This window comes from Tupaia chinensis, unplaced genomic scaffold (assembly GCF_000334495.1).
Source record: "Tupaia chinensis unplaced genomic scaffold, TupChi_1.0 Scaffold000238_1, whole genome shotgun sequence".
Taxonomy (NCBI): Eukaryota; Metazoa; Chordata; class Mammalia; order Scandentia; family Tupaiidae; genus Tupaia; species Tupaia belangeri.
Window position 1 is genome coordinate 2,415,000 of NW_006159716.1, and position 25,195 is coordinate 2,440,194.

The 25,195-nt window shown below is 44.2% G+C and overlaps 1 protein-coding gene and 1 pseudogene across 1 annotated transcript in view; one reads left to right on the forward strand and one right to left on the reverse strand.

The window, feature by feature from the left end:
* The window catches only part of USP49 (ubiquitin specific peptidase 49), a 108,253-nt gene that overhangs the window by 73,601 nt on the left and 9,457 nt on the right, over positions 1-25,195 (forward strand). The window contains 1 exon segment of the mRNA XM_006148656.3: positions 24,844-25,195. Coding sequence (XP_006148718.1) covers positions 24,872-25,195 — 324 coding nt within the window. The 5' untranslated portion in view covers positions 24,844-24,871.
* On the reverse strand, positions 18,675-18,858 carry LOC114007818 (NADH dehydrogenase [ubiquinone] 1 beta subcomplex subunit 1 pseudogene; annotated as a pseudogene).

The window sequence follows — 25,195 nt, forward strand, 5'->3', positions numbered from 1 at the left end:
CGGTTCTAGTCCCAGACCTGTTGGCTTAAACTCACGCCAGGTGCATGTGCGTGTGTGCCCCAAGATCCGGAGAGGATAATGGAAGAGAAGAGATTGCGGCATGCCTGCCACCCCCACCCAAGGTGTTGATTTCTCTCTTTCTGTCTCTCTGTCTCTCTCTGTCTGTCTGGCGAGCGCACGTGCCCTATAGCAAGGACCTCTCAAAAAAAAAGTTTGTAAATAAACTTATAACCTGAAAAAAAAAAAAAAAAAAAAGAACATCCTGCCATTGTCACCTTCACTGTTTACCAGTGAACTGCACTCCAGGGTGATGCCAGAGACAAGAAAATTAAATAGAGCCAGTCCTGTAGCCCAGCAATTAAGTGCTACACAGAGGAAACCAGATCTCACATGGCCAGCTGGGGTTCGAGTCCCAGCCTGTGACTTGAAAAACACACTGGGTGCATTTGTGCAGGTTCTGATGTTTGGTGGGATGAAAGGAAAAAGGACTGCAGTGTGACTAGGCCCCAGTGCGTTTTTGTGGGGATTTCTCTCTCCTCTCTCACCCATGTACTTTCTAGGGTGGGGGGCTGGGGGATACAGGAGAGGACAAAACTATGTATTTGAAGGCAGTTTGGTTATCCATAGGAAATTCAAGAGAATCCACAAATTATTAGAGCTAGCATCAGCTAGTATCAGAATCTGGTGAGCACACATACCCTATGGCAAAATCTAAAAGAAAAAAAAAAAAAAGAACTCAGACAGTGTTAAATCACATTTGGTTAAGAAATAAGGATGTTTTAATTCATCTATTTAATAGATATGAAGAACATTTTAAGAGGTGCAGTCAAAATCTCTGAAAATCGGATCTAGCTTTGGAATCTGTCCAGATGTCTCAGCCAGCATTGATAAAGTTTCTTCACCTCTCTGAGCCTGTTTGTTCCATTTAAAATTGGGTTAATGTTACCACCTCATCAGATTGTCATGGGGAATAAATGATGTATATTAAGTTTTAGAACAGTGTCTAGATGTATTAAGCATTCAATAAATGATAGTTGATTTAATTATTTATGTTGCAAATTATTATAAAATACCGAAAGCCATAGCCATATTTTGTCCAACCATATTCTACATGGAGAGATCTTAAATGGAGAGCTACCTGCCACTGCCAGCTGGCTAGCTTCTTACCAGAGCCCTTCCAGGTGGCTTTACCTTGGTGACATCCTAACTAGGGTCTAGATCTTAACTGTAAAAGTTCACAACCTCAATTTTGTGAGAACAAGATATTATGACCAGTTTCTTGGGAACCAACTTCCATGATCAAAATCATCAGTGTGAAGATTCATTACCATGAAAACTATGTTTTTATTATTTTTAAAATTTGCTATAGGGTGAGTGCAACTTTCTTGAGAGAGAGAGAGTGAGAAAACAACTGCTGGGGGGATGACCACACCACAGACCCTTCTTCTCTTGGATTTTGGACATGCACACACACACACGTGCCCATTATGTTTTTGTTTTTTTTTTTTTGGAGAGGTTTTCGCTATAGGGCGCGTGCACTCACCAGACAGACAGAGAGAGACATAGAGACAGAAAGCGAGAAATCACCCCCCAGGGGGGATGGCCACACCGCAATCCCTTCTCCTCCATTCTCCTCTCGGGATCTTGGGCACGCATGCACATGCGCCCGGCATGAGTTTTAAGCCACCGGGTCCAGGATGCAAACTGTGGTCGACTACGTGGGAGTCCAGCGACATAGCCATTACGTTAACTGCTGGTCCTTGCCCATTATGTTTTTCAATTCACCAAGTCTGGGGCTCTATGCAGTTGGCCATGTGGGATTCAGCTGCGTTAACCACCATGTCACCTGGCTGGCTGAGAAATAGAACTGTGGGAACCAGCAGTTAGCGTAATGGCTATGTCACTGGACTCCCATGTAGTCGACTGTGGTTCACGTCCCGGACCCGGTGGCTTAAAACTCACGCCGGGCGCATGTGTGTGCGTGCCCAAGATCCCGAGAGGAGAATGGAGGAGAAGGGATTGCGGTGTGGCCATCCCCTCTGGGGGGTGATTTCTCGCTTTCTGTCTCTATGTCTCTCTCTGTCTGTCTGGCAAGCGCACGCACCCTATAGTGAAAACCTCTCCAAAAAAAAAAAAGAAATAGAACTGTGAAGCAGATTAGTATTTGAGTTGGGTGGCTATGTAGAAAATCAGTCTTAGTTTTCTGTGGAATGATTCAGTGCAGAGGTAGTCTGCTGGGTAGTTTTAGTGACTGATGGTATCAGGCCCTTGTATGACAGCATCAGGCTCGAATGAGTGTATTTATGAGTTGGGGGACCCACTCCCCGCAGCCCTGTAGGAAGAGCACTGCCTGATTATTGCTCAGTGGATGCTCCTTCTTATTGCTGACCTCCGTGTGGTCAGGCAGAGGCTGACAGTCCTCCATATTCTCTCTGGCTTTCTGAGGTTATACCTGGGTAACTTTGATCGAGTTTGGGGGTCCCCAGACTGCAGTCACTCGCACTTCAGGGTTTTGGTATCTTTAACAGATGGATTAGTGTCTACTGCATTTTTTTTTTATTCTAACTTCAATGTCAGAAGATAAAATCCTAACTATTTTGGAGACTTTTTAAAAAATATATTTATTTTATATATGATTATGATTATTATTTTTTAAATTTGCTATAGGGCGTATGAGCTCACCAGAAAGAGACAGAGAGAGGGAGAAAGAAAGAGCGGGAAAGTGAGAATGCAAACTGCTAGGTCCAGGACTCGAACTGCGGTCAACCTCACGTGAGCCCTACATTACCATGTGCGACTGTCAGGCCTCCCATTTTTGAGTCGTTTTATGTCACTGCCATGTCTGAACACAAACTATAGTGATCATTCCTTCTTTCTTCAACCTACTCCATGAGGTCATTGCCTTAATGGTCCTGCACCTCTCCGTTGAGGTCCAGATCACATCCTGAACAGTTCTCTGGCATCATGTCCTTTATGGGCAGACTCAGGAGCTGGCCTCCTGGAGTTAGTAATGCATTAATAGTCCCTTAGAGCTCTGGCATCCATCTGTTGGCACTATTATTTTGATTCTTCCAGTATCGGGTAGCTCATAGTTCCATCAAAGCAGTTTCGTTATTAGTTCTGGTTATTTCTTGTGTAAGGTTTAGGTATTGTGATGATATATATGTCTTGATAAGTTGGTTGCAAGTAAGCTAGGTGGTTGGAGAGGACAGTAGTCTTCAGACAAGGTGTTATTTACTCTTGGCTACGGGCCGTTAGTGACCATTAGCTTAAAAATAATAAACCTGGTAAGTCAGGCTCAGGCACACTATTTATAAACTGAAGGCTTAACTTTAGGGTAATTTTAAGCAACTCACACCTACAAGCTATACTTAAGAGTTTACATATATGGACCTTGCTTCATTTTTAACACATGTTAAAGATATACCTCACTGATACCATGATTTGGTGGGTGGATCGGTGCAGTGGTCAGCACAGTTAGCACAGGCAACATTGAAGGATGCTGCAAAAAAACTATGAAGTCAGCAAAGCTTGTTTCTCATGTTCTCTTATCTTTTATTTATGTATTTGTTTCAGTAGCCTCCTTAATTGGTGCCCATTACAGCCCTGACGCTCAGATCTCCTTCTGTGGGATCTTGGGCAGTGATTGATACTTGTCTTTTCCTCGTTAGTTTCTTTCTCACTGTCAGCACATACCTACACTGTATTCCACCCCTCTGAGCTCCACTCTCCACTTTCTGCTGTGGTAAATCAACCTGCACTTGCTTAGCAGCAGTCATTCCTTATAGGATTACATATTTGCTTTCCATGGTGACCGTGACTAATTTGAATGTCAGGACTCACTGGCAGACCAGGAAGACCAGATATTTTAACATAGGAGCAGATGGGGCCAGCAGGTGGCATGGTGGTTAAGGTACTGGACTCACATGGCCAACCACAGTTCAAGTCCCGAAACTAGCAGCTTGCTTTCTCATTTTCCTCTCTCTTTCTCTCCATCTCTCAATGGTGAGTGCTCATGCCCTGTAGTAAATTTTAAAATAAAGATAATAATAAATAAAATGAAATAAATAATTCTTTAAAATATTTTAAACATAGGAGCAGAGGTGCCTAGGATCTGTGGGACTTAAACTTCACGAAGCTCATAGCCTGGGTGTGCACTGGCTCTCTTTTTGCAGTAAGGCTGTTCTATTCTTGCATGAGTTAGGGCCTGGTTCTTGTACCCCTTGTGCCTGTTCACTATAGCTGAGTTCCCAGAAGTATTCCTGCTTTATTCTTATACAAGAGATGCGGGTTCATGCACAGTTCACGTCTTTGAAATGCCTTCTATGCCTTATTTGAAAGAAGGCCCCTTTTATATTTTTGCCACACAGCACATTCTGTTGGACCTGTAAGTATTCAATGGGCATACCCTCATTGGAGAGGGAGCTGAGGCTGGTTCTGCTTCTTCAATTCAACTGCTTTTTTTGATGCTATGGATTTGTTTTTAACATCTTAATTGGACCTTTACTATCCTGACACTATATTGCTATTAAACACAATTTTTAAAGACTTAAGAAAAATAGGTATTAGCAAAATCCTCCTATTTGCTTTGAAAGTATAGTGATTTTTCTTTTTTATATATAAAATATCCTCTAATCCCTTGTTTAAGAATATCTTACTGGGCCAGTTCCCAGGTGCCGTGGTAATGCACTGCTTAAGAAGCCAGAGCCCCCATGGCAACCTCTGAATTGCTGGTCTGGTCAGCCTGAAACACGCAGCCCGTGCATGTGTGGCCTAAGACCCAACAGGCAGGAAGACTGGGAAAAGGCCATTGTGGCATGACCAGGCCCTGTGGAGGGGACCAGTCTCTCTCTCTCCTGCATACTCTATCATGAATTAAAAAAAATAATAAAGAGTATTTTATATGAAGGCCTTCTTAGATGTTGCCGTCTGGATGAAATCAAGACCAGAGAACTAGTTACTATAAGATGCTCAGTTAACCAGCCTGACTTTACACCCTGTGAAAGCTAAAAAAAATTAATGAACCCTACGGGAGTGTTTTCAGTGGTTAGATTTAAGCGCTTCTAGAGTGCATGGAGTACATGGACATCTCTTTGAGCCTCCCTCAGAACAGTTCTTTGAAGTAGCTCTTTTCGTTCCCAGCTTCCCAGGCTGAGTAACTGAGGCCCATCCATACCTTTCGTACGTGGAATGGTGTGGGGCAGGGGTGCAGCGCTAGTCCCCATCTCCACACACACTCTCTTTCTACTACTTATAGCCTCTCTCCCACTCCTTCAGAGCGGTCGGCTGGGTAGTGAGACATATTTTACTGACCTAAACTGGAGTAATGCTAGGAGCTGTTCATAAGGGAAAGGAAGATCTCTTGAGAGTTGGGGGAAAGAATCTGCTCACGAATTTACGTCCATGGACAATTTTTGGTAGTGGCCTCTGGGGAAGAAGAGATTACCTTGGGACCTTGGTTGATATGGAATGTTGGATGGTTGACATGATTGACCGAGGCTCTCTTATGCTGTCACTCTGCAATACCCTGAAGAGGTTCGCACTTGACCAGCCGATGACGAAAGGGCTCTTTGCAGCGGCTAGCACTGCTAGAATGCAGTTCCTTAGGTACTCTATAAACTGCAAATACCATCAGATGGCCTATCTCTAAATCTTGTTTCCGAAGGAAAGCACAAGAAGCCACATGTACTTAAGCAGGCTTTGCATCTTGCTGATGCCTGGATTTGTTGTTATTTTTTCATTATTATTATTTTTTTAAATGCATTTGATATGTTCAATCACTGTACTTCACAACAGCTTGTAAAATGAATTTTCCCAGCACAACTACACTGCACACCAGTCCAGTTAAAGTTATTATCATATACACTATCACCAACAGACAATCCTCTGGACTTTTAAGACTGTTGAAGCACCGAATCTCCTTGTCATATCTTTTTTTTTGTTTTGGAGAGGTGTTTGCTATAGGGCGCGTGCGCTCACCAGAAAGACAGAGAGAGACAGAGAGACAGAAAGTGAGAAATCACCCCCCGGGGGGATGGCCACACCGCAATCCCTTCTCCATTCTCCTCTCAGGATCTTGGGCATGCATGCACACACGCCCGGCGAGAGTTTAAGCCACTGGGCCTGGGACTCGAACCACGGTCGACTACATGGGAGTTCAGCGACATAGCCATTACGCTAACCACTTGTCCCCCGATGTCATCTTTTTTAAAAAAACAGGTAGCACATTGATCTTCTTCTCAACAAAAAACAAGGTTGATAACTGGGTCTCCTTCTGTCTTTACCCCCCCCCCTTTCCCACAGAACAGGCATGTGGCATTGCCCATTTCCCGTTTATCCTCTTAGGTGCATGAGTGCGTGGGTGTGTGAGGGCACACTCATGATGACATGCACACCATTCTGCCCTTTGCTTTTTCATGTGCTATAGTTGGAGCTGTTGTACACATAAGCCTGCCCTTTTTTCTGCTTCGGACAGCTGATGATTCTCATTGTCTGACTGATTTGTAATTTATGTAACCTGTTCTCTAGTAAGTGCCTGAGTGTTCTCTTCGCAGCTTCCTGTTTTCTCCTTTTGTATATATTTAACAAATACCCTTGTGTATTTGCACAACTACACTGCACACCAGTCCAGTTAAAGTTATTATCATATACACTATCACCAACAGACAATCCTCTGGACTTTTAAGACTGTTGAAGCACCGAATCTCCTTGTCATATCTTTTTTTTTTTTTTTGGAGAGGTTTTTGCTATAGGGCGCGTGCGCTCACCAGAAAGACAGAGAGAGACAGAGAGACAGAAAGTGAGAAATCACCCCCCGGGGGGATGGCCACACCGCAATCCCTTCTCCATTCTCCTCTCAGGATCTTGGGCATGCATGCACACACGCCCGGCGAGAGTTTAAGCCACTGGGCCTGGGACTCGAACCACGGTCGACTACATGGGAGTTCAGCGACATAGCCATTACGCTAACCACTTGTCCCCCGATGTCATCTTTTTTAAAAAAACAGGTAGCACATTGATCTTCTTCTCAACAAAAAACAAGGTTGATAACTGGGTCTCCTTCTGTCTTTACCCCCCCCCTTTCCCACAGAACAGGCATGTGGCATTGCCCATTTCCCGTTTATCCTCTTAGGTGCATGAGTGCGTGGGTGTGTGAGGGCACACTCATGATGACATGCACACCATTCTGCCCTTTGCTTTTTCATGTGCTATAGTTGGAGCTGTTGTACACATAAGCCTGCCCTTTTTTCTGCTTCGGACAGCTGATGATTCTCATTGTCTGACTGATTTGTAATTTATGTAACCTGTTCTCTAGTAAGTGCCTGAGTGTTCTCTTCGCAGCTTCCTGTTTTCTCCTTTTGTATATATTTAACAAATACCCTTGTGTATTTGACTTCTTCTTCTCTTTGGACATTTGTCATCTTTGCTCTTGAAATCAAATGCTTCAAAGTCGTGTCTCCATTCATGGGGAATGTGACGGGCGTCTGTCCTGACAGATCTACGGCAGTGTGTTGTGGGAGAGGTCCAGGACTAAATGTACTGCTAGGAAGATAGGGTTCCCGTGTCTTAGATATAACCAGTGGCACCGACAGGTGGCGTGGTGGTTAAGGGCACTGGACTCCCACATGGCCAACCACGGTTTGAGTCCCGAACCTGGTGACTTGCTTTCTCACTTTTTCTCTCTTTCTTTGTCTCTCTCTGGTCAAATTAAAAATAAGTAAATAAATAAATAAAATAATTCTTAAAAATAAAAGAAATAGCCAGAAACTGAAATAACCAACACTGGCATCTAATCTGGAGAATCCATTTGTGAATTCTAGTCAGATTTATTTTCTGCTCACAGAACTTGTTACTTTTTTTTCCCTCTAGGCAGTTCCTAAAGTATTTATCTGTTTCCCATACAAATGGCCATGTGTGGAAAGCCCTCTTCAGCCATGTGGGAAAAGTGGGAGGAGGGAGATTCCCAATTTTACTGCTTGGGCTGCAGCTGGGAAAGCAAACCTTGGCATCCTCGAGTTGCAAGTTTGAATGAATTTTCTCGGAGAAAACACTTTAGGTAGTGAGCTTCCATAGTAGTAGCACTAGCGTCCATACTGTAGACACATTATGGGCTCAGTAGGCTTTCCTTTTCTTTCTGAGAGAGAGATTTTAGCTATGGGGTGCATGCGCACCATGGAGAGACAGAGAGACAGCGAGAAATCACCCCCAGAGGATATGGCCATGTTGCAGTCCCTTTTTATCCATTCTCCTCTTGGCATTTTGGGCATGCACGCATACGCACCTGGCATGAGTTTCAAGGCGTTGGGTCAGAACTCGAACCGCAATCAGCTACGTGGGAGCTCAGCAACGTAAGCATTACGCCATCTGCTGGTCCCTCAGTAGGCTTTTCTAACTAGACCGAGTATTAGTCATCCCATTGTTTCTGTGAGAAAATATATACCCTACGTGGCAAGTAGGGGAGGGTGTATTTCAAAGTGAAACTGGAAATGATGTAGAATGCTGATAGAAAAGAATGGTATCTCATAACTTGTCTAATTTATGAATGGTTTGTATCCCAAAGTTTTCTCCTACTATCAGAGAGCATATCATTTGCTTTTTTTGCCTTAAAATTTTTTTAAGTATATTTATTTATTTATTTCATGAGCGAGTTGGAGAAACAATACCTCCAATAGGGTCTTGAGGCTATGATACACCCCCAGCCTCAGCCATACCAGATTATGGGCACACATGTGTCCAGTGCAGTCAGGGAGGTCCCACACTTGAACTTGGAACCTTCTCATGTGTGCTTATCTCACTGGGTGTCGCATTTTGCCACTGTGCTACTATCCAGCCCCTTAAAAATGTTTGATATGGGACTTCTTAAACATACACAAAAATAAAGATAATAGTATAATGACTTCTATGTACCTATCTACCAACTTTAGCAATTATGAACATTTTGACAGTCTTGTCTACTTTCTTAAAAGAATTATTTATTTAATATTGTTTGTTATTATTTATTTATTTGACCAGAGACAGACAGGGAGAGAAAGGGAAAGTGAAAAAGCAATCTGCCTGGTCCAGGATTCGAATCACAGTTGGCTATGTGGGAGTCTAGCGCCTTAACCACAATGCCACCTGCTGGCCCCTTGTTTTGTCTATCTTCCAGCCACTGGAATTTTTTTTTGTATTGAAATATTGTAAAGGAAATTCCATACACCATAATATTTCATTTATACATATTTCAGAAGTATCTCTACCAGATGAAGATTTAAAAATACAAACCATACCATTGTCATATCAAGCTAATAATTACTTAATATCATGTAATATTAATATTTAGTCTGGGGACCAGCAGTTAGCGTAATGGCTATGTCGTTGAACTTGGATGTAGTCGACCACAGTTCAAGTTCCGGACCCGGTGGCTTAAACTCATACGAGGCACATGTGCATGTGTGTGCCCAAAATCCCAAGAGGAGAATGGAGGAGAAGGGGTTGCAGCGTGGCCATCCCCCTGGGGGTGTGATTTCTCGCTTTCTGCCTCTCCATTTCTCTCTTTCTGGCAAGTGCACGCCCCCTATAGCGAAAACCTCTCCAAAAAATATACATATATTTAGTCTGTGTTAGGTTTGAGGAGGGGATACCAGGAGCCCCAAGGAAACTTTTGGGAGTGATGGATTTGCTCATTATTTTAATTGTATTTATGTATTTTTATAAGTATATGCTATATGTCAAGCTTACCAAACTGGACACTAAATATGTGTGGTTTATTGTATGTCAGTTATGTTTCAATAAAGTCTTATTTAAAAAAAAAGTACTGTAGCTAGAGAGAGAGAGCATTCCAAAACATTTTTCCTTACCTCAAAAAAATTGGTGTTTGTTTGTTTGTTTGTTTGTTTTTTAGAGAGATTTCTTTTTTCTATAAGCCCCATGCCCTTGCTGGAGAGAAAGAGAGGGATAGAGAGATAGAAAGTGAGAAATCACCCCCCAGGGGGGATGGCCATACCACAATTCCTTCTCTTTTTGGGATTTTTGGGCTCTGTTGCACACACATCTGGCGTAAGTTTGTAGCCCCTGGGTCCAGGACTCAAACCGTGGTTGGCCATGTGGGAGTCCAGTGACATAACCGTTACGCCATCTGTTGGTCTCCTGTTTTTCATTTTTTTCTTTTTATGGAGAGGTTTTTGCTATAGGGCGCGTGCGCTCGCCAGACAGACAGAGAGAGATGGAGAGATAGAAAGCGAGAAATCACCCCCCCAGGGGGGATGGCCGTGCCGCAATCCCTTCTCCTCCATTCTCCTCTCGGGATCTTGGGCACGCATGCACACGCACCTGGCGTGAGTTTAAGCCACCGGGTCTGGGACTCCAACTGTGGTCGACTACGTGGGAGTCCAGCGACCCTGTTTTTCATTTTTAAGACAGGTCTCACTGTGTTGGGACCTTCCTGCCACAGCCTCCCGAATGGCTAGGATTACATGCCTGGTCTTTAGGTTAGACCAGGAAGTGAACCCAGGCCCCCTTGTGGTGCCAGCATGAAGAGCAGCAGCGTGTTAGTGTGCAACATTGCAGCTGGTCCTCAAAAATATTGTTTTGAATAGTCGGCATGTTCAAATCAGAATCTAAACAAGGACACATTGCATTTGGTTGACATAACTCTAGGTTGCTGATAATCTAGCAGATCCCTCCTCCTATCCCCTTTGTTTTCCCTTCTTTGTTCCAGCAGCACCGATGGCGCTGAGCCACCCTCACCTGATTTTTATGTCATATATTTGTTAAAGAACCCAGATTATTGATTTTATGGCATTTGGCACATTTCGATTTGGTGATTTGGCTAACTGCAGCTTTGTGGTAGCATATTCCTATCACTTATATTTCCTTTTTGTTTTTTTTTTTTTTTTTTGAGGAGAGGTTTTTGCTATAGAGTGCACATGCTCGTCAGAAAGACAGAGAGAGAAAGAAAGCGAGAAATCACCCGCAATGGGAGATGGCCATGTCACAATCCCTTCTCCTCCATTCTTCTCTCGGGATCTTGGGTACACATGCACGTATGCCGGGCGTCAGTTTAAGCCTCAGGGTCTGGGACTCGAATTGCAGTCGACTATGTGGGAGTCCAGCAACGTAACCATTACACCATCTGCTGGTCCCCTGGCACCTGTATTTCATATAACCTGGTAGTTAGAGCCAAAGGCTTTGTTAGGTTCAGGCTCAGTTCTTTTAGCAAGATACTTTATAAGTGGCGCTGCTGTGAGTCTCTTATTTGATCATATAGGAAGGTCTAGTTGTCCTACTTTTAGTGTCAAATTGATCAGTGGAGTCATTTGTTGTCATCTCTATCCATCCATTATAAAATTACCTGTAAGTTTTCACCTAATTAGTTTAAAGAATGGCCTACATCTATTATTTCATTAGGGCTAAACTTTTCGCTGTGTGTGTGTGTAACTTTTATTTTTTAAAAGGTTTTTGCTATAGGACAAGGGCATTCGCCAGAGAGAGAGAGAAAGAAAGGGATGGCCGTGGTACAATTCCTTCTCCTCCATTCTCCTCTGGGATTTTGGGCACACATGTACATGTGTGCCCAGTGTGAGTTTCAAGCTGCCAGGTCTGGGACTCAAACTGTGGCCAGCCATGTGGGAGTCCAGCAACTTAACCAGTACACCACCGGCTGACTCTATCTGTTTAACTTTTTTTGGGGGGGGGGGAGGTTTTTGCTATAGGACACATGCACTCGCCAGAAAGACAGGGAGAGACAGAGAGACAGAAAGCGAGAAATCGCCCCCCAGGGGGGATGGCCACGCCACAATCCCTTCTCCTCCATTCTCCTCTCGGGATCTTGGGCACGCACGCACATGTGCCCGGTGTGAGTTTAAGCCGCCGGGTCCAGGACTCTAACCTCAGTCAACTACATGGGAGTCCAGCGACATAGCCATTATGCTAACTGCTGGTCCCTCTGTATAACTTTTAATAGCTATGTTGAGGTGTAATTTACATATGATAAACCATGCATATTTTAAAATATGGAAAAGTTATGACGTATTTCTCTGTGTTTTGTTTTTTGTTTTGTTTTGTTTTGGTTTTTTTTTGAGAGGTTTTCGCTATAGGGCGCGTGCACTCGCCAGCCAGACAGAGAGAGACAGAGAGACAGAAAGCGAGAAATCACCCCCCAGGGGGATAGTCACGCTGCAGTCCCTTCTCCTCCATTCTCCTCTCGTGATCTTGGGCACACACGCACACACGCCCGGCGTGAGTTTTAAGCCACCGGGTCCGGGATGCGAACCGCAGTCGACTACGTGGGAGTCCGGCGACATAGCCATTACGCTAACTGCTGGTTCCCTCTCTGTGTTTTTCTATTCAAAAACATGCCATGATTTTTCCAATGACCTAATACAAGAAGGTTAAACATTTATGTATATATATACACACACACACACACGAAGGTTAAACATTTATGTATATACACACACACACACACACACACTTTGACATACTCACATATTCATATGTACACCTTTTTTCCTTCAAAGTACATTTATTTATTTATTTATTATGAGAGAGAAATATTGCACCCAAAAGGGGCCTGATGCCGTGTACCCAAGCCTCAGCCAGCTCTGGATCGTGGGCCCAGCACTGCCAGGGGTCTCTAGACGTGAACCAGCAACCCTGCCGTGTGGGTCTGCCTCACAGAGCATGGTGTTTTACCACCGTCCCGCCCCTCTGTATACATTTCTGACGACTCCAGCTGCTGTAGAGAATAGTGTTTGCAAGGCTGCTGCAGAGATAAAGCATGATTTCTGTGATCAGATTTTTGAAGGGTAGACCCTGATTCTCTCAGTAGTAGCTCTAGAAGTTTTCCACGTAGCAGTAGAGAACAGGGAGCCTTTAGCCTGGATCTTGCCTTATGGCTGGTTTGTCAGGGAGATTGTGCTAAAACAAAATAAAACCAAAAACTCTTGGTTTTCCATTCTAGGCTTTATTACACAGACATCCTACATACCTGCTCCAAGGTATGCGTGTATTGTTCTGGGGGTTAATACATGAACCCACCTTGTTTCTAGCTGATCTGCTCAGCTGACTTCCCATTTCGTTTTTAAAGTACAGAATACTCATCTAAAAAACTATTTTTGCTAGAAGGCACGTGTGCTCAGCAGAGAAAGACGGAGGAGTGAAGGAGAAAGCACCTCGCGTGCGGAATGGTCGTGTCACAGCCCTTTCTTTCATCTGTCCCTCCTTTCAGGGTTAGGGTACATACACACAGTGTTTTTTTCAAGCTGCCAGGTCTGGGACATGAACCCCATGGTTGGCCATCTGGACTCTGGCTGCCTCAACCACTCAGTCATGGGAATGTCCCCCTCCCCACTTTTTCTTTCTTTTTTTAGACTTTTGCCATAGGGCACATGCATTCACCAGAGACAGAGAGAGGGGAAGTGAGCAATCACCCCCAGGTGGGATAGCCATATCACAATCACTTCCCCTCCATTGTTCTTTGAAAAAGAATTATTTATTTAGCTTTATTTATTTATTCTTTTTTTTTTTTAATTTAACCAAAGAGAGATACAGAGAGAGAGAAAGAGAGAGAAAGCAAGCCACCAGGCCTGGCCTTCAAACCACGGTCAGCCATATGGGAATCCAACACCCTTAACCACCATGCCATCTACCGGCCCCTGTATTTAGCAACTCTACAGCCATCTCTGTATTAGTCAGGATAGGTTGGGATTTGCTATAGTAACAAACAGCCTCCAGATCTCAATGACTTGGAATGACAAAGGTCCCTTCTTTTCCATTCTCCTCTTGAGATTTTGGCACACACACACACACACACACACACACACACACGCCTGGCATGAGTTTTAAGCTGCCAGGTCCGGGACCTGAACCATGGTTGACTACATGGGAATCCATGATGTAACCATTAAGCTATCTGCTCGTCCCCTTCCATTATTCTCTTGGGATTTTGTGTATGCATGTACATGTGCCTGGTGGATTTTTTAAAAGAGGTTTTTGCCTGAGGGCGCATGCACTCATTGGGAGAGACAGAGACAGTGAAAGGGAAAGTGGGAAATCACCCCCTGGGGGATGGCCACACCGCAATCCCTTTTCCTCCATTTATATCCAGGGATCTTGGGCACACACACACACACACATGCGTCTGGTGTGATTTTTACGCCACCAGGTCCTGGACTCTAACCACAATCAGCCATGTGGGAGTCCAGCAATGTAACTACTACACCAACTGCTGGCCCCGGTGCGATTTTCAAACCACTGAGTCTGAGACTTGAACTGTGGTCAGTCTTGTGTGTGTCCAGCATCTTAACCACCACATCACCTGCTGGCCCCAAAAAATGTATTTATTTTTTTGAGAGGTTTTTGCTATAGGGCGCGTGCGCTCACCAGACAGACAGAGAGAGACAGAGAGACAGATAGATAGAAAGCGAGAAATCACCCCCCAGGGGGGAGGGTCATGCCGCAATCCCTTCTCCTCCATTCTCCTCTCGGGATCTTGGGCACGTATGCACATGCGCCCGGCGTGAGTTTTAAGCCACCGGGTCCGGGACTCGAACCGGGGTTGACTACGTGGGAGTCCAGTGACATAGCCATTATGCTAACTGCTGGTCCCCAAAAATGTATTTTTAAAAGAGAAATTTTCACTCCTATGCACCCCCCCTTTTTCCTTTTGTAGCCTCATAATACCAATGAGGTAATCCTAGGCGGAACGAGACAGAGAGAGTGGTTTGCATAGGTCAAGTTTCATACCCATTTACACACGTGCTAAAGTTAAGTTTTCACTGCACTTAATGGAGCCAGTCTGTGTGCCAGTGGGCCATGCATATGATATGGCTGGAAACAGTACAGTGCATATCTTTTTAAAATTAATTAATTAGTTAATTAATTTACAGCCATTCATGATACATCAATACAGTATACAAACTGAGATTTTCCATCCAGTGTACATTGTGAATTGGCTCAATCAAGGATCTTACCATACATGTTATCATTAACAAATCATTTTCTTTTTTTTTTTTTTTTTTGAGAGGTTTTCGCTATAGGGCGCGTGCGCTCACCAGACAGACAGAGAGAGACATAGAGACAGAAAGCGAGAAATCACCTCCCACGGGGGATGGTCACACTGCAATCCCTTCTCCTCTTGGGATCTTGGGCACGCACGCACACGCACCCGGCGTGAGTTTTAAGCCACTGGGTCCGGGACGTGAACCGCAGTCGACTACGTGGGAGTCCAGCGACATAGCCATTACGCTAACTGCTGTTTCCAACAAATCATTTTCTATTTCTTGTTTCTTATATATTTTGCGCCCCCGCCCGACCCCGATTCCCTACCTCTCACCCTCTGCCAACTCCCCTCCTTTTCCCACACTCTCTCTAGCAGGTACAGGTTGTTTTCCATGCCCCTTCCTTTTTTTCACATTTTTATTGATTCACTGAAGATCTTCATTAAAGACTTTGAATAGGAAAGTACATATCTTTAGTAAGGAGAAGAGTTAGCAAGTTAACAATCCGAGTTCTGTTGCACAGAATCATTTTCCTCAAGAAAACCCTGGTCTGTGATAACTTCTTTCCTCTATTGGTTGGAGTGTTTGTGTGTTGGGATTCATCGGGCCGTTGGGTTAGCTGACTGAAGTGTGGACAGAGAAGATCCCGGGGATGGTGAGGGACTGCTGCTGAGCAGGGGACAAATCAGGAGCAGGACCCAGGGAGGCTCAGAATGCATGCCGTGCCTGTTATTTCGGGGTAACTCATCCATTCGTGTGTTCACCTAATTGTCAATAGCTGTATTGACGTGTACACTATCTATAGTGAGGTCACCACTATGATGGCCTCAGGACAACTGGTGCCAGTAGGTCTCTTTGATCTGGAGGCCACACAAACTACTAAGCTCTCAAGCAAACCTGCTTGCTACACCATGCCACCTGCTGGACCCTGTTCGTATCTCTCTTTAAGCCAAAAGAAACTGGAGAATATTTGTAGTTGAGAGGAGGAAGACAAAAATAAGAGCAGAGAATGAAGGAACAAAGGACTTAGACCCAACTCTGACTCATATTGTGCTGGAGAAGTTGCTATTCAGTGTGGAGCAAAGTATTCACACCTTGCCATTTGTCCTGTCTTTGTCCTTTTCCCGCACACTGGCCGAGATGGCCCTTCTCGGGAGGACACCAGTATTGTGTACCAGGCCCAGCTCCTTGGATCCACTCCACTCTTTCACTGAAGAAAGCAGATCCTGATGCACGGGAGACACCATCATGCCGGCTTCACTAAATCTGCTGTGGCCGTGACTAGACACAGTCATTCTCGAACGTTAGCACTCGCTTGCTGATGACACATGAGGGCTAGCACGCCCAGCACCTCACGTCCCATGCCTGTGTCCAAGAGCCGCTGCCAAGGGGATCTTCCTACTCGCAAGTCAGAGCTTCCGAACCCCTCAGCCTCACTATAGCCTGACTTACAGGTTATCCCTCATCCACCCACCCACGTTCAAGGAGATGGTAATAAGGGGCACAAGGAAAAAGTGCAGCGGCCTTCCAGGACACTCCCCAGTCAGCATCCCCCCCCCACACGCATACATTGCCCCTGAGCAAAGGACCTCTGAGCAGTTCATTTCTCCAGTCCCACCCTTCTCAGTCTCCACCCCTACTGTTTTGTTTTAGCTGTATATATATATAAAAACTCAAAAGGCAAGGCCAGTGGGCAGCATGGTGGTTAAGGGCACTGGACTCCCACATGGCCGACAGTGGTTCAAGTCCGAGACCTGGCAGCTTGTGTTTTTACACTCTCTCTCTCTCTCTCTCTCTCTCTCTCTCTGCCCCCCGCTCGTCAAAGTTAAATAAATGAATAAATAAATAGTTAAATAAAATAATTCTTTATAAAAAAATTCAGGCTAGTTGTCACACATTTATAGACTTTAAATTCCTACCTAATATTCTAGAACGCAGCACTCTTCCCTTTTGGGTCATTAACTATTTTTTTTTAAACTACCAGAGTGCATGCACACTGGTCAGAGAGAAGGAAAAGGAGAAAGCACCCCCACAATGGGACGCAGTCATGTTGCAATCCCTTTTCTCCCATTTCTCCATCCTGGTGGGATTTGAGGCACACACACATGCACATGCCTGGTGTGCTTCTCAAGTCACCCTGGCTGGGACCCAAACTGCATTCGGCCATGCAGGATCGGCCCCCATAACCACTAGGCTATGGGGCCAGCACTGTTAACTGTATCTTAATGTGCTTTCCACCTTGTTTTCCTAAATGTTTTTTCTTACTTATATATTGATACAAATGATATTTTCCCTTAGGGTTTCAAAATGTTAGCAGAAAATAAAATCAGTCTCTAACACTTGGTGTTTGTAAAAATGTATTCACTGTCTCTTCAAGCATTCTTTGCAGGTTTTGTGGCGGATGCAGTTCTGGGTACATTTAGTGAGTTGAAGGGTTAAAATGCCCGACATTGTCGCATATGGCAGTGAGCGGAATCACAGATGTTGATGATACCACGTAATTAGTATTCTTTTATGTAAATGAAGGCTGTCAGCATGTTACCATAGTGTCTACTCTCTCCAAAGCTGGAATTTATGCCACTTGGTCTCACCAAGACCAGGCAGGATTATTCCACGGTCCTTAGTTAAGAACTGAGAGGAAACCAGTACAATGAGAGCGGGAGAGAGAAGAAATAGAAGTCTCCCTAAAGTAGCTTCACTTCATTTTTTCTTTTTCTGGTTGATTCCCCCCCAGAAATTTCATTTTTGGTGGTATAGTTATGCATTTAAAATCTGCTAAGAAATTTGCTATTTAAGAATAATTAGAATAATCCAATTAAAATATATGTTTTCAAGCTATGGATTTTTTTTTTTTGAGAGGTTTTTGCTATAGGGCGTGTGCTTTCGCCAGATAGACTGAGAGAGACAGAGAGACAGAAAGTGAGAAATCACCCCCCAGGGGAGATGCTCATGCCGCAATCCCTTCTCCTCCATTCTCCTCTCGGGATCTTGGGCACGCACATGCACTTGGCGTGAGTTTTAAGCCACCGAGTCTGGGACATGAACAGTGGTCAACTACATGGGAGTTCAGCGACATAGCCATTACGCTAACTGCTGGTCCCTCAAGCTATGGATTTTTGAAAAATGTTTATAATATTCAGCCATCTTTTTCTTATATGGAAACTTTTTTTTTTCATTTTTTAAGAGAGAGATTTTTGTTATAGGCGCACTCACTAGAGAGACAGAGGGAGATGAAAAGTGAGAAATCATACTCCCCCCCCCCCGAGGGGGGGGATGGCCACACCACAATCCCTTCTCCATTCTCCTCTCAGGATTTTGGGCACACATGCACATGTACCCAGCATGAGCTTAAGCCACTGTGTCCAGAACTTGAACTGAGATTGACTATGTGGGAGTTTAGCAACATAGCCATTACACCATCTTTGGTCCCATTATATGGAAACTTTTTAAAAAAGTGATGTGATAGGGGCTGGCAGGGGGCGGGGGGGTTGAGGGTGCTGGACCACATGGTCAACCACAGTTCAAATCTTGAACCTAGCAGCTTGCTTTCTTGCTTTCTCTCTCTCCCTTTTTAACTAACTAAATAAATAAAGTTAAATAATTCTTTTTTTTTTTTCAAATAACAAACATGTTTTTATTTACTCATTACTTTTTAAAATGTGAACATTCTGTAATTCAGCCATACTTTTTACTTCAGGTCACTTCTTCACTGGGCCTCAATTCCCTTTTAAATAATGCACTCTTGTTCCGGAAGGCAGTTAGCTGTTCACTCTCTGTCTAGATGACATCCACACACAAATCCCACAGGGACAAGTGTGTGAACCCAGTGGTCACCCAGGATCCGAAGTAAGTTTGTCATGACTGCTGCGACTCAGGCGCCAACGACCCTGCGACCGAGGGCAGTGCAGATGTAAAATAATTCTTTAAAAAAAGTGATAAATCTATAAGTTTCTCATCAGAACAAAAGGCAAAGGTTGAAAATATTTCATTATCTTTTCATTTACTATTTGGTGATACTTGTCTGTAGCAGAATGGTTTTAAATGTTGACTATTGTTTTAAGTTGATTCTGACTTGAAAAGTAAAACTATGGTAATCAAGGGGCCAGCAGGTAGTGTGGTGGTTAAGGTGCTGGACTCCCACATGGCCGACTGTGGTTCAAGTCCTGGGCCTGTGGCTTGCTTTCTCACTTTCTCTTTCTCTCTGTCTCTGGTCAGACTAAAAAATAATAATAAATAAAATAATTCTTTAAAAAAAAAAAAAAACGATGGTAATTTAAAAAGCAAAAGCTAATCTTCTGTCAGGTTCACTTTCCCTATATGTGGATCCAAACAGGGTGTATAAGACATTATTGACGCTGCTGGTCTACTTAATGGTTGTAGAACTGTTCAGACACATTTTATTCTTTCTCTAAGTTTTTTTAATCTGTTTTGGATATGGGTGGCCTGTCACACTGGATGACGTATGTTTTAAGTGGAAATGTAAGAATTATTATGGCCTATGAGAATATGAAGGGAAAACTGTCCACATCAGAAAAAAATATGAGACAGAATTCCTCTGTCTGCTAGTAGGTATTAGGGCCTTTTTCTGAAATAAAATGGTGACAGTACATACGCCAGGTGACGTAAACACATTGCCTTTTGTGAACTGACCCTACCTGAGATTGTGTTTTTATTCTCTGCTCGCTGTTGGCTAGGGTGGCTTTTTTTCCTTTTGTGTCACTTTGGGGAGACTTCCATTTCATGATCAGGTACGTTTTTCCTCTAGAGAAGCTAATTTGCCTTGCTGAAATTGGCGTGGTGAGGTGCAGAGGGGCCCTGTGTCTTCCTGAATGGATTTACTCTGCCATATGGCAGGTTAGTGAGTCGCCACAACAAATTTGTAATGGGCAAGGGCTGTGCAGGAAAGGATGTGCGTGATCAGCAGATTTATAGATCAGAAAATGAAACTGGGAGCAAGAATTTCCAGAGCGCCCTTTCCATTTGACAGCTCTCCCTGGAGAGAAAGTGGGTTGGTTTTTTAGTGTTTTCCTCTTTGGGCTCTCAGTTGTTCCAGCACATTTTTTTCCAGTACAGGAGCTGTTTCTGTAAGGCATCAGAGTTCGGGTGTTGTGTTCTTATGCTGCTGTTTACTCTCTCTCTGTAGCAGTTGAAGCTGTGCCGTATTTCACATGGTAACATCTCAGTAGCAATTAAATTCCTAAAGACACATCAAGGCTAAATTGAGGATTTCCCAGGCATCAGGCTCTGGGAAGCCTCTCAGGTTATGAGAGGCTATTCAGATATGATCCGGAGAGTGCTGAATCTTTCAAAGGAAACGAAAACAAAAGAAAAGCCGAGTGAGCTAACGTTAGTATGTCCTGGTCTGTTTCCGTCTTGCTGTCTCAATACTGCAACCACTAGTCATATGGGTATTTAAATTTAAACTAATTAAAATTAATAAAATGGAAAGTTAGTTCCTCGGTGTCACTAGCTACGTTTCGTGTTCAGGACCGTGGTGACCAGTTACCACTGTACCGGACAGCACAGAGAGAAATCACTGTCATAATTTCAGAAAGTTCTCTTAGACTGTGTTGATGTGAGTGAAATAATTTGGGAAATTCTTTATTCGATTTCTGTGAGGAATTCTTCATCTCTGTATAACTTAGTGGATTAATGAAATATTTTTTAGATTTAGTGTGTGAAAGAATCATTTGGGACCAGCAGTTGGCGTAATAGCTCTGTTGTTGGACTCCCACGTGGTCGACTGCAGTTCGAGTCCCAGGACCTATAGCTTAAACTCACGCCGGGTGCATGTGTGCACCCCCAAGATCCCGAGAGGAGAATGGAGGAGAAGGGATTGCGGCATGGTCATCCCCCCTGGGGGATGATTTCTTGCTTTCTGTCTCTGTCTTTCTGGCAAGCACATGTGCCCTATAACAAAAACCTCTCCAAAAGAAAAAAAAAGAATCATTCATAGACCTTATTTAAAATGCAGATTATAGACCCCAGCCCAGACTGACTCATCACGTCTGGTCTGGAGTATAACCAGGAAATATGTATATAGAATAAGTAGCCCAGGGCATTCTAATGCTGGTAGTAGTTCTGGGACTGCATTTGGAAAAATAGTTCATTTCTGGGAAACTTGGGAGTTGCTTATCGATTTTTCTCCTCCCTTCATTCTTTCATTACTGACTCTTCTGTGTCCCCAGTAGGTTGGTTGTGAGTATGTAATTATGTAAAGGGCACTTAGCAATAAGTCAGTAGTTGAAAGAATAACTCGTATAGTAGAAGCTAAATCCTGACAGTACTCAAGGGAAAAGCGTGATGTGACTCGACTGAGGATAATCTAGGTGCGAGGATTTCTTATATAGAAACATGGCCACCAAGTTCCCAAAAGCAAAACTTGACTCTACCACGCACAGAGTGCAGCACTGAATCCACACAAGTGAAGCGATATGTAGACACTGTATTAGGTAATCCACAGATGATTTAAAGTACATAGGAGGAGAGCACAGTGTGGGAACCGGATCGCACATGGCCAACTGAGGTTCAAATCCTGGCGCAGAAGCTCGAACAACACACCAGGTCCCCAACCCTGATGGATGGAGAAAGGAAAGAGAAAGACTTGCAGCATGACCGTGCCCCATTGGAGGACCGCTCCCTCTTTTCTGGCACGTGCATGTGCCCTCTGGCAAATAAATAAATAAATAAAAGTGTACAGGAGGATGTGGGTAAATTATATGCAAAAACGATGCCATATTATGAGGGGCCTTGAGCATCTTGGTACCCTCAGAGGCCCTGGACCCAATCCCTACAATACGGAGGGATGACAATATTATGGCAATAGGACCAGGCCTAAAAGGGCATCTGGAAAGCTAACTGGAGGTGCAGCTCAGCATTGGATTTAGATCTCCTCTGGGTTGACCCTCATAATCATGGAACTGCATTTGCTCACAAAAGTGAGGAAGAAAGGGAACCAGCAGTTAGTGTAAATGGCTATGTCGCTGGCCTCCCACATAGTCAACCGCGGTTCGTGTCCCGGACCCAGTGGCTTAAAACTCATGCCGGGCGCGTGTGCGTGCGTGCCCAAGATCCCAAGAGGAGACTGGAGGGGAAGGGATTGCGGCGTTACCATCCCCCCTGGGGGGTGATTTCTCGCTTTCTGTCTCTATGTCTCTCTCTCTCTGTCTGGCAAGTGCACGCGTCCTATAGCGAAAACCTCTCCAAAAAAAAAAAAAAGTGAGGAAGAAATGAGGTAAAGGAGGTTCAATGTATAAGAGGAGCTACCTTTAGGAATTTTAAATCTTGGTATTGGGAAAAAAAGTCAAGGTGCCAAGGAATAAAAAGTTTTCTTGGGCCAGCACCATGCATGGCCTAGTGGCTAAGGCAGCCAGAGCCCATGTAGCCAACTGCATAGTTCAAGCCCTGGACCCAGTGACTTGAGAAACATGTACTTGTGCATGCCCAAAATCTAAAGAGGAGGGAGTAATAGAGGATAAGGAATTGTGATGGGATTATTGTTCCACCTAGGAGGAGTAGGAGGGGTGCTTTCTCCTCTCCTCTCTGTCTCTTTGCTAAGCAAACGCTAAGTTGTTTTGTTTTGTTTTTAAGGTTTTTGCCATAGGGTGTGTGCACTCACCAGAGAGAGAGATATTAAAGCAGCAGAGAGGGAAAGTGAGAAATCTTCCCCCTTCGCAATCCCTTTTCCTCCATTCTCCTCTCAGGATTTTGGGCTTGCACACACAAGAACCCTGTGTAATTTTTTTTTTCCTTTAAGGACTTAAAAAAAACTATTTATTTATCTGTTTATCAATATTTATTTGTTGTGATTTGAAAGCCACCAGGCTTGGGACTTGAACTCTGGCTGGCCATGTGGGAATCCAGTACCTTAACCATCATTCCACTTGCTAGCCTCTGGCATAATTTTTCAAGCTGCTGGGTCCAGGACTCAAATTATGGCCCACCATATGAAAGTGCAGCACCTTAACCACCTCGCCACCTGCTGTTTAAAAAAAAATTTTTTTTTGTCTAGCTTCTTTTTCTTCAAAACATTGTCCACTAGGCTTCTCTGACAGTATTGAAGAAGCAATGTTAGGAAGAAGAAAAAAATGCACAATGTTATTACTTTTTTTTTTAAGAATTATTTAACTTTATTATCATTTTTTTTTAACTTGAGAGACAGAACAAGAAAGAGAGGGAAAGTGAGAACACCAGCCACCAGGTCCAGGACTTGAACCATGGTCAGCCATGTGGGAGTTCAGTAGCCTCAACCACCACGCCACTGTTATTACTGTTTTTTTATTATTATTAAATAATTATTTATTTAATTCCTTGTATTATTATTATTTTTTATTTGCTATTATTTTTTTAACTTGACTAGAGACAGAGAGAGAAAGGGAAAATGAGAAAGCAAGCTGCTAGGTCCAGGACTTGAACTGCAGTCAGCCATATGGGAGTCCAGCACTCTAACCACCATGCCACCTGCCGGCCCTTGTTATTATTTTAATTTGACCAGAGAGAAAGAGAGAGAGAACAGGAAAGCAAGAAAGCAAGCTGCCAAGTCCGGGACTTGAACTGCAGTCAGTCACGTGGGAATCCAGCACCTTAACCACCATGCCACCTGCCGGCCTGTTATTAGTGTTTTTAAAAATGTCTCATACATATCATCTGGAAGATCGCTTTCTCTCTTGTTTTGGTAGTTTGGCTAAATACTGTAATACAAGTAGGCACTCCACTTCTCACTCTGTCAGATTTATCTAGTTCTTTACCTAGCCTTTCAACAGAGAAGGTGAAGTTTCCTACCTGTTCTACAAGATGTAGATGTTCTTTTTAAAAAGACACATGAAAGGAGGCCAGTGGATGGCATAGCGGTAATATTGCTGGGCTCCCACACGGGTGACCACAGTTCAAGTCCCAGAGCTGATGACTTGAAAATCATGCCAGGCACGTGTGCATGCGTTCTCCTCTCCCGAGAGGAGAATGGAGAAGGGATTGTGCCAAGGCCATCCCCTCCTGGGGAAAAACCTCTGTAAAGAAAAGAAAAAAGGAGAGATAAAGACACATAAAAGGGTGAGCAGCAGTGGCGCTGTGGAGGCACATCCTGTGATGGTGGGTCACCCCCGTCTAGGGGTCACCCTTAGAAGGGCGCAGGGAGAAACCACACATGTAATCATACAGTATGTTTCAGTTGAGGCTCGCAGTACCTACTGGGCCAGTACCCTCCCATGACCTTCTGTACCGTAGAGAGCTCGTGTTTTACCTTTACCTTACCCTGTTATCTCTGCTTTTGAAAAACATTGAAATTGACCGGAGCTATGAGATAGCCTTTTTATTTGAGGCTCTTCATCTCTCTTACTGGTATCTGAAACCATAAAATTTTCAAATTGGTGCTAACTCCTGCCCCACCCCTTAGAGTATTTTTTAATTCGTTTTTAAGGAATTTAACTTTCTGTAATTCTCCTTCTGTATACTAAATGTATGAAATTTTAAAAAGATCTTTCAGGGGCCAGCAGTTAGCATAATGGCTATGTCGCTGGACTCCCATGTAGTTGACCGCGGTTCGAGTCCCGGACCCGGTGGCTTAAACTCATGCCAGGCATATGTGCGCACATGCCCAAGATCCCGAGAGGAGAATGGAGAAGGGATTGTGGCGTGACCATACCCCCTGGGGACTTTCTGTCTCTCTGTCTCTCTTTCTCACATCCCCTAAAGAAAAAACCCCCCAAAAAAAAAAAAAAAAAAAAAAAAAAAGATCTTTCAAAGGAACCAATTTTGAATGGAAGACTACCAAGTCTTGAGTAGAAGTGCCCATCGCAAGCCTTTGCCTAGGAAAATGTTTTGCTCACAGTTTTCTCTTTTCTTTTTGGGGGCCATGTCGCACCAGGGTGAGCGAGTGGCGACTGCTCTGAGACATGGATAGATGCAAACATGTAGGGCGGTTACGGCTCGCCCAGGACCACTCCATCCTGAACCCTCAGAAGTGGTGCTGCCTGGAGTGCGCCACCACCGAGTCGGTGTGGGCTTGCCTGAAGTGCTCCCACGTGGCCTGTGGCCGCTACATCGAGGACCACGCCCTGAAACACTTCGAAGACACCGGACACCCTCTGGCCATGGAGGTGCGGGACCTCTACGTGTTCTGTTACCTGTGCAAGGACTACGTGCTCAACGATAACCCGGAGGGGGACCTGAAGCTGCTGCGAAGCTCCCTCCTGGCCGTGCGGGGCCAGAAGCAGGAC